The sequence below is a fragment of the Gobio gobio genome, assembly GCF_949357685.1.
Source record: "Gobio gobio genome assembly, chromosome: 25".
Taxonomy (NCBI): Eukaryota; Metazoa; Chordata; class Actinopteri; order Cypriniformes; family Gobionidae; genus Gobio; species Gobio gobio.
The window spans coordinates 36,848,772-36,861,525 of record NC_137121.1 but is presented as its reverse complement, the minus strand read 5'-3'; the positions used below and the strand labels follow the sequence as shown (position 1 = coordinate 36,861,525).

At 41.3% G+C, this 12,754-nt stretch overlaps 1 protein-coding gene across 1 annotated transcript in view; it reads left to right on the top strand.

Moving 5' to 3' along the window:
* The window catches only part of tdrd12 (tudor domain containing 12), a gene marked incomplete at both ends in the record, with an annotated part of 81,595 nt that extends 70,026 nt beyond the window's left edge, over window positions 1–11,569 (top strand). Inside the window, 4 exons of the mRNA XM_079808812.1 lie at window positions 5,473–5,754; window positions 6,376–6,489; window positions 6,579–6,868; window positions 11,502–11,569. Coding sequence (XP_079664938.1) covers window positions 5,473–5,754; window positions 6,376–6,489; window positions 6,579–6,868; window positions 11,502–11,569 — 754 coding nt within the window. The remainder of the gene's footprint in view (window positions 1–5,472; window positions 5,755–6,375; window positions 6,490–6,578; window positions 6,869–11,501) is intronic.
* Window positions 11,570–12,754: the final 1,185 nt, after the last annotated feature.

Genomic DNA, 12,754 nt, shown 5'->3' with positions numbered 1-12,754 from the left:
TTAAAACGGCAGCAAAGCAAACACTCATGTTGCTCGCGTTTGTGCAGACTGAGCACAGGTCGGGTATAACCGTATAATATAACCTCATGAAATCATTTAAATGTGAAAGTTAAAAAAAAGCAGATCCATGGAAAGAACTTAACAATTATAGTTACATGTTTGCTAACGAAATAAACCAATTAAAAGCCATTTGTGTGGTGTATGAATAATGTTGCGCGTCTCCTCATCAAACCCGCCGCACCAGCAGTGATAAACCTCCTCTATTCTGCTGGGGAACTAATGTGGGCGGAACCAAAGTTTCCAGCACTCTAGAGTCATCTCAAGCGGAGCAATACTGCATTCCCATTGGCTGCCGCCGAACCGCATCATATCCAGGGCTGTCAAAAGATTAATCGCATCCAAAATAAAAGTTTGTGTTTACATAATATATGTGTGTGTACTCTGTTTATTATTATTTATATATAAATACACACAAGCATGTATATATTTAAGAAATATTTGCATGTATATACATTTATATAATCTTTAATATATATAAATATAAATGTTTTATATATAAAAATAATATTTCTTTCTTAAATATATACATGCTTGTGTGTATTTATATATAAATAATAATTAACAGAGTACACACACATATATTATGTAAACACAAACTTTTATTTTGGATGCGATTAATCGCGATTAATCTTTTGACAGCCCTACTCATTACCATAAAGTTGACCTGATCTCAACTGTCCTCGACGCCCACATCGCCCGAGACGTGCAGCTCTCGCCGTCGGCTCCCATTGAGAATTAATGACTTCCGGCCACTTTACGCTCTCGCCGGCGGCGTGTGACTGGTGAGTGTGTAGATGCTGATCCGTTATAAACGGGCTGTGTTCATTGGTTAGACTGCACTGGTCTCATGATGTCATTGCTCCAGTGTGTCCAGAAGCGGTTCTGACTGCGGTGTTGTGTAATGACTCTTCCTGATGAGTGTGTGTTGTGTGTTGACTCTTCCTGATGAGTGTGTGTTGTGTGTTGACTCTTCCTGATGAGTGTGTGTTGTGTGTTGACTCTTCCTGATGAGTGTGTGTTGTGTAATGACTCTTCCTGATGAGTGTGTGTTGTGTGTTGACTCTTCCTGATGAGTGTGTGTTGTGTGTTGACTCTTCCTGATGAGTGTGTGTTGTGTGTTGACTCTTCCTGATGAGTGTGTGTTGTGTGTTGACTCTTCCTGATGAGTGTGTGTTGTGTAATGACTCTTCCTGATGAGTGTGTGTTGTGTGTTGACTCTTCCTGATGAGTGTGTGTTGTGTGTTGACTCTTCCTGATGAGTGTGTGTTGTGTGTTGACTCTTCCTGATGAGTGTGTGTTGTGTGTTGACTCTTCCTGATGAGTGTGTGTTGTGTGTTGACTCTTCCTGATGAGTGTGTGTTGTGTGTTGACTCTTCCTGATGAGTGTGTGTTGTGTGTTGACTCTTCCTGATGAGTGTGTGTTGTGTGTTGACTCTTCCTGATGAGTGTGTGTTGTGTGTTGACTCTTCCTGATGAGTGTGTGTTGTGTGTTGACTCTTCCTGATGAGTGTGTGTTGTGTGTTGACTCTTCCTGATGAGTGTGTGTTGTGTGTTGACTCTTCCTGATGAGTGTGTGTTGTGTGTTGACTCTTCCTGATGAGTGTGTGTTGTGTGTTGACTCTTCCTGATGAGTGTGTGTTGTGTGTTGACTCTTCCTGATGAGTGTGTGTTGTGTAATGACTCTTCCTGATGAGTGTGTGTTGTGTGTTGACTCTTCCTGATGAGTGTGTGTTGTGTAATGACTCTTCCTGATGAGTGTGTGTTGTGTAATGACTCTTCCTGATGAGTGTGTGTTGTGTGTTGACTCTTCCTGATGAGTGTGTGTTGTGTGTTGACTCTTCCTGATGAGTGTGTGTTGTGTAATGACTCTTCCTGATGAGTGTGTGTTGTGTAATGACTCTTCCTGATGAGTGTGTGTTGTGTAATGACTCTTCCTGATGAGTGTGTGTTGTGTGTTGACTCTTCCTGATGAGTGTGTGTTGTGTAATGACTCTTCCTGATGAGTGTGTGTTGTGTAATGACTCTTCCTGATGAGTGTGTGTTGTGTAATGACTCTTCCTGATGAGTGTGTGTTGTGTAATGACTCTTCCTGATGAGTGTGTGTTGTGTAATGACTCTTCCTGATGAGTGTGTGTTGTGTAATGACTCTTCCTGATGAGTGTGTGTTGTGTGTTGACTCTTCCTGATGAGTGTGTGTTGTGTGTTGACTCTTCCTGATGAGTGTGTGTTGTGTGTTGACTCTTCCTGATGAGTGTGTGTTGTGTAATGACTCTTCCTGATGAGTGTGTGTTGTGTGTTGACTCTTCCTGATGAGTGTGTGTTGTGTGTTGACTCTTCCTGATGAGTGTGTGTTGTGTGTTGACTCTTCCTGATGAGTGTGTGTTGTGTGTTGACTCTTCCTGATGAGTGTGTGTTGTGTGTTGACTCTTCCTGATGAGTGTGTGTTGTGTGTTGACTCTTCCTGATGAGTGTGTGTTGTGTGTTGACTCTTCCTGATGAGTGTGTGTTGTGTGTTGACTCTTCCTGATGAGTGTGTGTTGTGTGTTGACTCTTCCTGATGAGTGTGTGTTGTGTGTTGACTCTTCCTGATGAGTGTGTGTTGTGTGTTGACTCTTCCTGATGAGTGTGTGTTGTGTGTTGACTCTTCCTGATGAGTGTGTGTTGTGTGTTGACTCTTCCTGATGAGTGTGTGTTGTGTGTTGACTCTTCCTGATGAGTGTGTGTTGTGTAATGACTCTTCCTGATGAGTGTGTGTTGTGTGTTGACTCTTCCTGATGAGTGTGTGTTGTGTAATGACTCTTCCTGATGAGTGTGTGTTGTGTAATGACTCTTCCTGATGAGTGTGTGTTGTGTGTTGACTCTTCCTGATGAGTGTGTGTTGTGTGTTGACTCTTCCTGATGAGTGTGTGTTGTGTAATGACTCTTCCTGATGAGTGTGTGTTGTGTAATGACTCTTCCTGATGAGTGTGTGTTGTGTAATGACTCTTCCTGATGAGTGTGTGTTGTGTAATGACTCTTCCTGATGAGTGTGTGTTGTGTAATGACTCTTCCTGATGAGTGTGTGTTGTGTAATGACTCTTCCTGATGAGTGTGTGTTGTGTAATGACTCTTCCTGATGAGTGTGTGTTGTGTGTTGACTCTTCCTGATGAGTGTGTGTTGTGTAATGACTCTTCCTGATGAGTGTGTGTTGTGTAATGACTCTTCCTGATGAGTGTGTGTTGTGTAATGACTCTTCCTGATGAGTGTGTGTTGTGTAATGACTCTTCCTGATGAGTGTGTGTTGTGTGTTGACTCTTCCTGATGAGTGTGTGTTGTGTGTTGACTCTTCCTGATGAGTGTGTGTTGTGTAATGACTCTTCCTGATGAGTGTGTGTTGTGTAATGACTCTTCCTGATGAGTGTGTGTTGTGTAATGACTCTTCCTGATGAGTGTGTGTTGTGTAATGACTCTTCCTGATGAGTGTGTGTTGTGTGTTGACTCTTCCTGATGAGTGTGTGTTGTGTGTTGACTCTTCCTGATGAGTGTGTGTTGTGTGTTGACTCTTCCTGATGAGTGTGTGTTGTTGACTCTTCCTGATGAGTGTGTGTTGTGTGTTGACTCTTCCTGATGAGTGTGTGTTGTGTAATGACTCTTCCTGATGAGTGTGTGTTGTGTGTTGACTCTTCCTGATGAGTGTGTGTTGTGTGTTGACTCTTCCTGATGAGTGTGTGTTGTGTAATGACTCTTCCTGATGAGTGTGTGTTGTGTAATGACTCTTCCTGATGAGTGTGTGTTGTGTAATGACTCTTCCTGATGAGTGTGTGTTGTGTAATGACTCTTCCTGATGAGTGTGTGTTGTGTGTTGACTCTTCCTGATGAGTGTGTGTTGTGTGTTGACTCTTCCTGATGAGTGTGTGTTGTGTGTTGACTCTTCCTGATGAGTGTGTGTTGTGTGTTGACTCTTCCTGATGAGTGTGTGTTGTGTAATGACTCTTCCTGATGAGTGTGTGTTGTGTGTTGACTCTTCCTGATGAGTGTGTGTTGTGTAATGACTCTTCCTGATGAGTGTGTGTTGTGTAATGACTCTTCCTGATGAGTGTGTGTTGTGTGTTGACTCTTCCTGATGAGTGTGTGTTGTGTGTTGACTCTTCCTGATGAGTGTGTGTTGTGTAATGACTCTTCCTGATGAGTGTGTGTTGTGTAATGACTCTTCCTGATGAGTGTGTGTTGTGTAATGACTCTTCCTGATGAGTGTGTGTTGTGTGTTGACTCTTCCTGATGAGTGTGTGTTGTGTGTTGACTCTTCCTGATGAGTGTGTGTTGTGTGTTGACTCTTCCTGATGAGTGTGTGTTGTGTGTTGACTCTTCCTGATGAGTGTGTGTTGTGTAATGACTCTTCCTGATGAGTGTGTGTTGTGTAATGACTCTTCCTGATGAGTGTGTGTTGTGTGTTGACTCTTCCTGATGAGTGTGTGTTGTGTGTTGACTCTTCCTGATGAGTGTGTGTTGTGTAATGACTCTTCCTGATGAGTGTGTGTTGTGTAATGACTCTTCCTGATGAGTGTGTGTTGTGTAATGACTCTTCCTGATGAGTGTGTGTTGTGTAATGACTCTTCCTGATGAGTGTGTGTTGTGTAATGACTCTTCCTGATGAGTGTGTGTTGTGTGTTGACTCTTCCTGATGAGTGTGTGTTGTGTGTTGACTCTTCCTGATGAGTGTGTGTTGTGTGTTGACTCTTCCTGATGAGTGTGTGTTGTGTGTTGACTCTTCCTGATGAGTGTGTGTTGTGTGTTGACTCTTCCTGATGAGTGTGTGTTGTGTGTTGACTCTTCCTGATGAGTGTGTGTTGTGTAATGACTCTTCCTGATGAGTGTGTGTTGTGTAATGACTCTTCCTGATGAGTGTGTGTTGTGTGTTGACTCTTCCTGATGAGTGTGTGTTGTGTGTTGACTCTTCCTGATGAGTGTGTGTTGTGTGTTGACTCTTCCTGATGAGTGTGTGTTGTGTGTTGACTCTTCCTGATGAGTGTGTGTTGTGTAATGACTCTTCCTGATGAGTGTGTGTTGTGTGTTGACTCTTCCTGATGAGTGTGTGTTGTGTAATGACTCTTCCTGATGAGTGTGTGTTGTGTGTTGACTCTTCCTGATGAGTGTGTGTTGTGTAATGACTCTTCCTGATGAGTGTGTGTTGTGTGTTGACTCTTCCTGATGAGTGTGTGTTGTGTGTTGACTCTTCCTGATGAGTGTGTGTTGTGTGTTGACTCTTCCTGATGAGTGTGTGTTGTGTATTGACTCTTCCTGATGAGTGTGTGTTGTGTAATGACTCTTCCTGATGAGTGTGTGTTGTGTGTTGACTCTTCCTGATGAGTGTGTGTTGTGTAATGACTCTTCCTGATGAGTGTGTGTTGTGTGTTGTTGTTCTGCTCTTCCAGGCCCCATCTGAACGGGTTCTCCTCTCCGGAGCGGCCCAGCGGCGGCTCAGGCTCATTCAGACACGAGCAGAGTCAGAGTCCGGCCATCAGCTCTGATCACACACACACAGAGGAAACCCTCAGCCTCAACACACCACACACTCACTCACACACACACACAGAGGAAACCCTCAGCCTCAACACACCACACACTCACTCACACACACACACACAAACAGAGGAAACCCTCAACACACCACACACTCACCATAATCCAGCCATCCTCTCATTCCAGACCTCCAGGTGAGTGTGTGTGTGTGTGTGTGTGTGTGTGTGTGTGTGTGTGTGTGTGTGTGTGTGTGTGTGTGTGTGTGTGTGTGTGTGTGTGTGTGTGTGTGTGTGTGTGTGTGTGTGTGGTGTGTGTGTGTGTGTGTGTGTGTGTGTGTGTGTGTGTGTGTGTGTGTGTGTGTGTGTGTGATGGGTAGGTTTAGGGGCAGGGTCAGTGTAAGGGGATAGAAAATACGGTTTGTACGGTATAAAAACCATTACGCCTATGGAATGTCCTCACATTTCACAAAAACAAACGTGTGTGTGTGTGTGTGTGTGTGTGTGTGTGTGTGTGTGTGTGTGTGTGTGTGTGTGTGTGTGTGAGTATGTGTGTGAGAGTGTGTGTGTGAGTGTGTGTGTGTGTGTGTGTGTGTGTGTGTGTGTGTGTGTGTGTGTGTGTGTGAGTGTGTGTGTGTGTGTGTGTGTCAATGTGAGTGTGTGTGTGTGTGTGTGTGTGTGTGTGTGTGTGTGTGTGTGTGTGTGTGTGTGTGTGTGTGTGTGTGTGTGTGTGTGTGTGTGTGTGTGTGTGTGTGTGTGTGTGTGTGTGTGTGTGTGTGTGTGATCGTCTGATGGTTTCTCATGCCAGTGTTTCTGCAGTTTCCATCCGCAGATCAAGTGGTTCCAGAGCGCTGAGACGGTGACGGTGTGTGTGAAGCTCATCAGCCCCGTCATGCAGAAGTGTGTCTTCAGCTCGGACTCCGTCACCTACAGGTCACATGATCAGCCACACACACGCTCTTCTGACAGCCGGGCGGCAGGGAATAATGTGTGTGTGTGTGTGTGTGTGTGTGTGATCTCAGTGGGTTCGTGAACGACCGGCGTTACTTGGCCCAGCTGGAGCTGTTTGGTGACATCATCGCAGAGAAGAGCTCATGGGAGATCCGGTGCAACGAGCCGGTGCTGAAGCTGAGGAAGAAGCAGGAGCAGGACTGGAGGAGGCTGCTCAAACACAAGGCATCTATACCTCCATCTGCTGTCCCACATGAGTCCTGCTGTACTGTGATGATGACCTCTGACCCTTCTCCACAGAGTGCCTTCGTCAGCTACGAGTTTGACCACATCGACGAGGCTCGGGCGTCTCCAGTCAACGGTGAGAGCAGATTCGCCCTGGAGGGTCACAGGGTCACGGGGTCAGAGGAGCAGTGTTGGGGAAAGTTACTTTGAAAAGTAATGCATTACAATATTGCGTTACTCCCTTAAAAAGTAACTAATTGAGTTACTTAGTTACTTTTTAAGAAAAGTAATGTTATGTTACTTTTGCATTACTTTTTCTCTCCTGGGCTGGGCTTGTTTTTGTTTTTGTTTATAACAAAAAAGTTATATTTTTGTGCAACGGTAAAGATACCAAAATGTAAATAATAAAATACCCCAGGCTGAGGTAAAAATGCAGATTTCCTCATGAACACTAGAGGGCGCAGCTCTGGATAATGGAGAAGAGGACGCAGGAGAAAAGTTTGACCAATAAAAACAAAAAATCTAGTAATTTTCATCATCAAAGGTCAGCAGCAAGACATTGGTCAATTAAATATAAAGGTAGATTATGCATAAAAATAGTTGTTTTTATTAACATTTAATTATTGGAGGTTTGCATAGTACTCTGATTTAGCATTTGACTGATTTTATTCAGAATCTTTATTGTGCAAGTGAGATAAATAAATTCTCACATGTAGTCTAGAACTACAATAACCCTCATGTTCACACACACACACACACACACACACACACACACACCTCTGCACTGACTCTCAACATGAGCTGTCAGTCAAATTAATGTGAAAAAGTAACTCAGATATTTTGTTGTAAATTTGAAAAGTAATGCGTTACTTTACTAGTTACTTGGAAAAAGTAATATTATCAAGTAACTCAAGTTACTTGTAATGCGTTTCCACAACACTGGTCAGAGGGTCAGAGGTCATTTCCTGCTCTGGGTCAGGGCTCCTTCATTAGGGCTTCTTCTTCTTCTTCTTCTTTTTCTTCTTCTTCTTCTTCTTCCGCTCTTGAGTCTGCGGCCGCTAGAACCGCTTGAGGAGAGTTATGAGGTTTGGCACTAGGCATGTGCCGGTATCAAATTCTCATGTTGCGATTAATTGCTGAAGCTTTTATCGCGGTATACTGTATTATCACGATATTGAAATAAGTTTGCGATTAATTGCTGAAGCTTTTATCGCGGTATACTGTATTATCACGATATTGAAATAAGTTGCAAAAAAAGTGTTGCCATACTATAACAGGTTTAATAACTTTCTTATAACTAAAGAACCAAACATTTAAATACAATAAAGCAATACACAAAAATGTATAAAGTAAACACATTTTTAACAAACTTAAAGTCGTGCATAAATGCCACCATTTATGTACGGATATTTAAACGAGCGGCACTTAACACACACACAGATTAAAGTGCTAAAGAATTATAAAGAACAATAGGTAACCCTTTAAGGTCTCACTAGTTAATGCATTAACTTTAACAAAGAGCGAATAGCTACATTTTTTTTACAGTTATTATTCTTTGATAATGTTAGTTTAAAAAAGCAACTGTTAGTGTTAGCTCAGGTCCATTAAATAATACAGTTACAACTTTGGATTTTAATAATGTGTTTTTATTTTGCTGAAATGTACATTTAACTAAGATTAATAAATGCTTTAGAAGTATTTTTTATTGTCAGTTTGTTAATGAATGAACTAATGTTAAATAATAGAGCCTTAAAGTGTGTGACTGAACCACAATCAGAACACATTCAGACAATATCTAGGGTGTGTAATTTAGTCCAGATTAAAATATAAAATGTTTAAGTTTGAAAATGAATAGCCTTAAGTCTTTAAGTATTAGGTTATGTGATGACGAGCACCGTATCGTTTTGTTTACGAGGGTTACCGGGGAAACGGCTGCAGTTGCGTCAGCGCCCTCTGCTGTCAGAGAGTGGATGTGCGTCTCCTTCACTCGTTCCGCCAGTTTGTTTACATCAGAGCGCGTTTCTCTTTGACGTGTTGTTCATTTTAAACGGTTGATGGGTAAAGTATTCTTAAAATGCATTCTAAAAATCGGAATAATTCATAATAAATAATTATTCACAGTATTTTGAAGTGCCCACGATAACAATATTGTGCATGTTCATTATTGCGGTATTTCGTATTACCGTTTACCGGCACATGTCTATTTGGCACAGACAGTGTGATCTGTCACCATGGCCAATGTGGAGTCTCTAGCTCAATCCCTCTAGCGCCACCACCTGTCCAAAGTTGCACACGTTTATGCTAATAACTTTTGAACCGTAAGGGCAAAATTCCTTTTCCGCCATTTTGAATTTTCCTTTTCGAACTCCTCGGCTGTATCTCTGCAACGCTTTAGTGTATTCCGACCAATATTGGTGTGTGTGTTATGACAAGCATGACCTGAGACTTCGCCGCAGTGCCACCTAGTGGTGAGGAGATATGAAAATGGGGATTTTTGGTGGCGAGACGGCGATACCCAATTTTCCCATATCAGCCATTTTGGGCGTCGGCCATTTTGAATTTTGTCAAAAAGTGTTATTTTTTACGAACGCATTGGAGTGTCGTTACAGAACTCGGTATGCGTATGTGACAAAAAATGTTGGACCAGCGCCACCTTGTGTTCAGAAGTTTCCCAAAATGCTATTTAACTTTTGACAAAATTTGCCTATTGTTATGCTGCGTTCACACCAAACGCGAATAGAGCGTCAAAATCACGTCTACCGCGTCTAGTTTGACGCTTGAACATTTTGAATCCATTCACACATCCACAGCTAATTTGATGTGCGCATAAATCGAGCCTTTGAAGCGAAATAGATGCACGTTCAAGGCGCTCCAGGAGAAATATGTCATAAAACAACACTCTGCCTCTTTTCATTTTCATTAAAAATATATATTAAGCATGAATAGCCACACAAATGTGGTCCAGGCAACTCCTACATTATCTTCACTGCATGTATATTTAAATATCCTAAAATATAAAGTTATGAAACTTCTCTTTGCCCTCAGTCAGAACGATCTGGCTGAAAATAATAATGTAAATGAAACTTGGGTCATGCAGAGAACATGGACACCAATTTTGCTGTTTTTGGCCAATCTTCCTGTCCGCCATTTTGATTTTCTTTCAAAACCTACGTTTTCAACCCGCTCCTAGACCGTTTGTCTGATTTTCACCAAATTACAGTCAGATCATCTTCGGGCTGTGCCGACACAAAGTTCTGGATTTCGTGTCGATGGACGAAACCGTTTTCGTATAGCGCAGCAACAAAGATGAGGCATGATGCCAAAATGACTCTTGAGGCTGAATCTCTGCAATACTTTGGCATTTTGTCACCTCACTCTGACCACATCAGTTTCGTAACAGCGCCGCCTATTGGGTGAAAGTGATAAACATTACTAGAGATTGTATTGGATTTTTCAGGCATTTTGCCTAAAATCATCTTAAAATGCGTTTAATTGCTCATTGTTGCAGTTGGTCTGATGTCGGATGTTATTTTGAAAGCGATCGCCCGTTCTTCGTCTTCATTAGTTTACCGTCTCTCTTTTACTTGTGTTTAACTTTATATTATTACACTGAACTGTTACACAAAGAAAGTAAAGGGTACACGGAGAAGTATGATTGCTTTTCTATTATTAGTAACAGAAAGGCAAACTCGTATCAATATTATCCAATTTAAATGTTATTTTTAATGTTATGGCCAAAAAAGTGTTTTGGTTCATCCTTCAAAGATGTGTAAAACTAAAAGTTTCAGGCTGTAGGAAAACGCACACTTGGTGCAATACAAACACTTCTATTTTAAAATAAAAGACTTGAAATGACCAGTATAACCAGTAGATGGCGGCAGAGGAGCACTCACCGGCTCATTGGACATTTCCACTCCCTAATAGAGTTTTTTCACATAGAATTTATTTTCAGAGATTATCAAATCACTATTATAATGATTGGTCATTACGCTCAACAGAAATGCCTGTGATTGGCTACAATAGTGAGCGATGGAAAAGCCGTTGATCTTGACACGAATGTACCAACCAGATCGCTTGAGTTTACTTGCTTTTCTCTTTTATTTAACAATTACAAATGATATGTCACACATAGTTATATAACCGTTAATCTTGCAGTCAATATATGACGTGACCCGGTAAAAAAAATCTTTAATTTACAGATTATTTCTAATTTAGTAGTATGTTATGTAAATATTAGGGCTGTCAAAAGATTAATCGCGATTAATCGCATCCAAAATAAAAGTTTGTGTTTACATAATATATGTGTGTGTACTCTGTTAATTATTATTTATATATAAATACACACACATTCATGTATATATTTAAGAAATATTTGCATGTATATACATTTATATAATCTATAATATATATAAATATAAATGTTTTATATATAAAAATAATATTTCTTTCTTAAATATATATATGCTTGTGTGTGTATTTATATATAAACAATAATTAACAGAGTACACACACACATATTATGTAAACACAAACTTTTATTTTGGATGCGATTAATCGCGATTAATCTTTTGACAGCCCTAATAAATATAGATATGTGTGTTCACTTTGCCCAGTAATTCAGAAGTCATGTGACGTGTGTGTGTGTGTGTGTGTGTGTGTGTGTGTGTGTGTGTGTGTGTGTGTGTGTGTGTGTGTGTGTGTGTGTGTGTGTGTGTGTGTGTGTGTGTGTGTGTGCGTGTGCGTGTGCGTGTGCGTGTGTGTGTGTGTAGGGCACTGTTTCCAGGCCGAGCTGGGAGAGGATGGCTGTTTCGTCAGCTCTGACAGCGACAGCGACTGAACATCAGATTCTCCATCTACAGCTCCACCACACGGCTTACACTTTATTTTAAGGCGATGTAGTAATATTAACTAACTACATGTACTTACTATAGGGTTAGGATTAAGGTTTGGTTAAGGGTTAATTACTTGTAATTATGCATAATTTACAGTTATTACTATAGTAAGTACATGTAACTACGTCACCTTAAAATAAAGTGTTCCCCATTATAATAATAATAATGTTTGTTTTGTAGCATTTGTGTTGGAGTTACACTAGCTCTGTTGACATGTATGGGCACTTGCTGAATATAGTGTGACGTGTTTCTGTTTGTGTTCTTTCATATGAATATTTAAGTTTGTTGTAGATCTCATAAATTACACATTGTCTGATAAAATGCAGTTATATATGTTCCTGAAGCAATAAAGTGAAATAAAGCATACGTTTGTGAACGGGTTATCACAATGAGACGGACGTGGAGATCTTTTATTTGGTGTCGAGTGAAACATGTGGGCGGGGCTTAATTCTGTCAGTCGGTTTCGATTGGATGGAGGCTCGCGGGTGATCATAAGGGGCGGGGTTTAAGCGGACTAAATGATTGGAGAAGTACAGCATACATCATCGGATTTAATCAACATTTTGATAGAGAACTCGGGAAATTATGAGGCGAGTTAAATAAAACACATGCACGGATGGAGACTAATAAAACGTTAGGTTACTTACGTAACCCCGGTTCTCTGAGAACATAGCTCGGTATCTCACATATGGGAATGATATAGCCAACTCCCGAAACGCATGCTTTCCGAAGCCGCCGAACAGACCCGGCAAGAACGAAAGATAACCTTTCAATTCTTCAATGAGCCACATTAAGAACTGCATGAGCCATTGAAGGCGCAGTGACATCCAGACGGTAAAATCTGATAAATGTATGAGGGGAAGCCCAGCTTGCCGCTGCACAAATATCTCCTACCGAAATCCCCTTGAACAAAGCCCAAGAAGTAGCCATACCTCTTGTAGAATGAGCCTTTAAGCCCGCTGGGGAATTATAGCCCATAGACGTATAGGCCAATTCAATCGCCTCCACCATCCAGTGGGAAAGGCGCTGTGAGGAGATCGGTTTACCCTTACATTGAGTGGCCCATGAAACGAATAACTGATCATTCTTCCCGAACGATCGTGTCCTGTCAACATAATAGCGTAATGCTC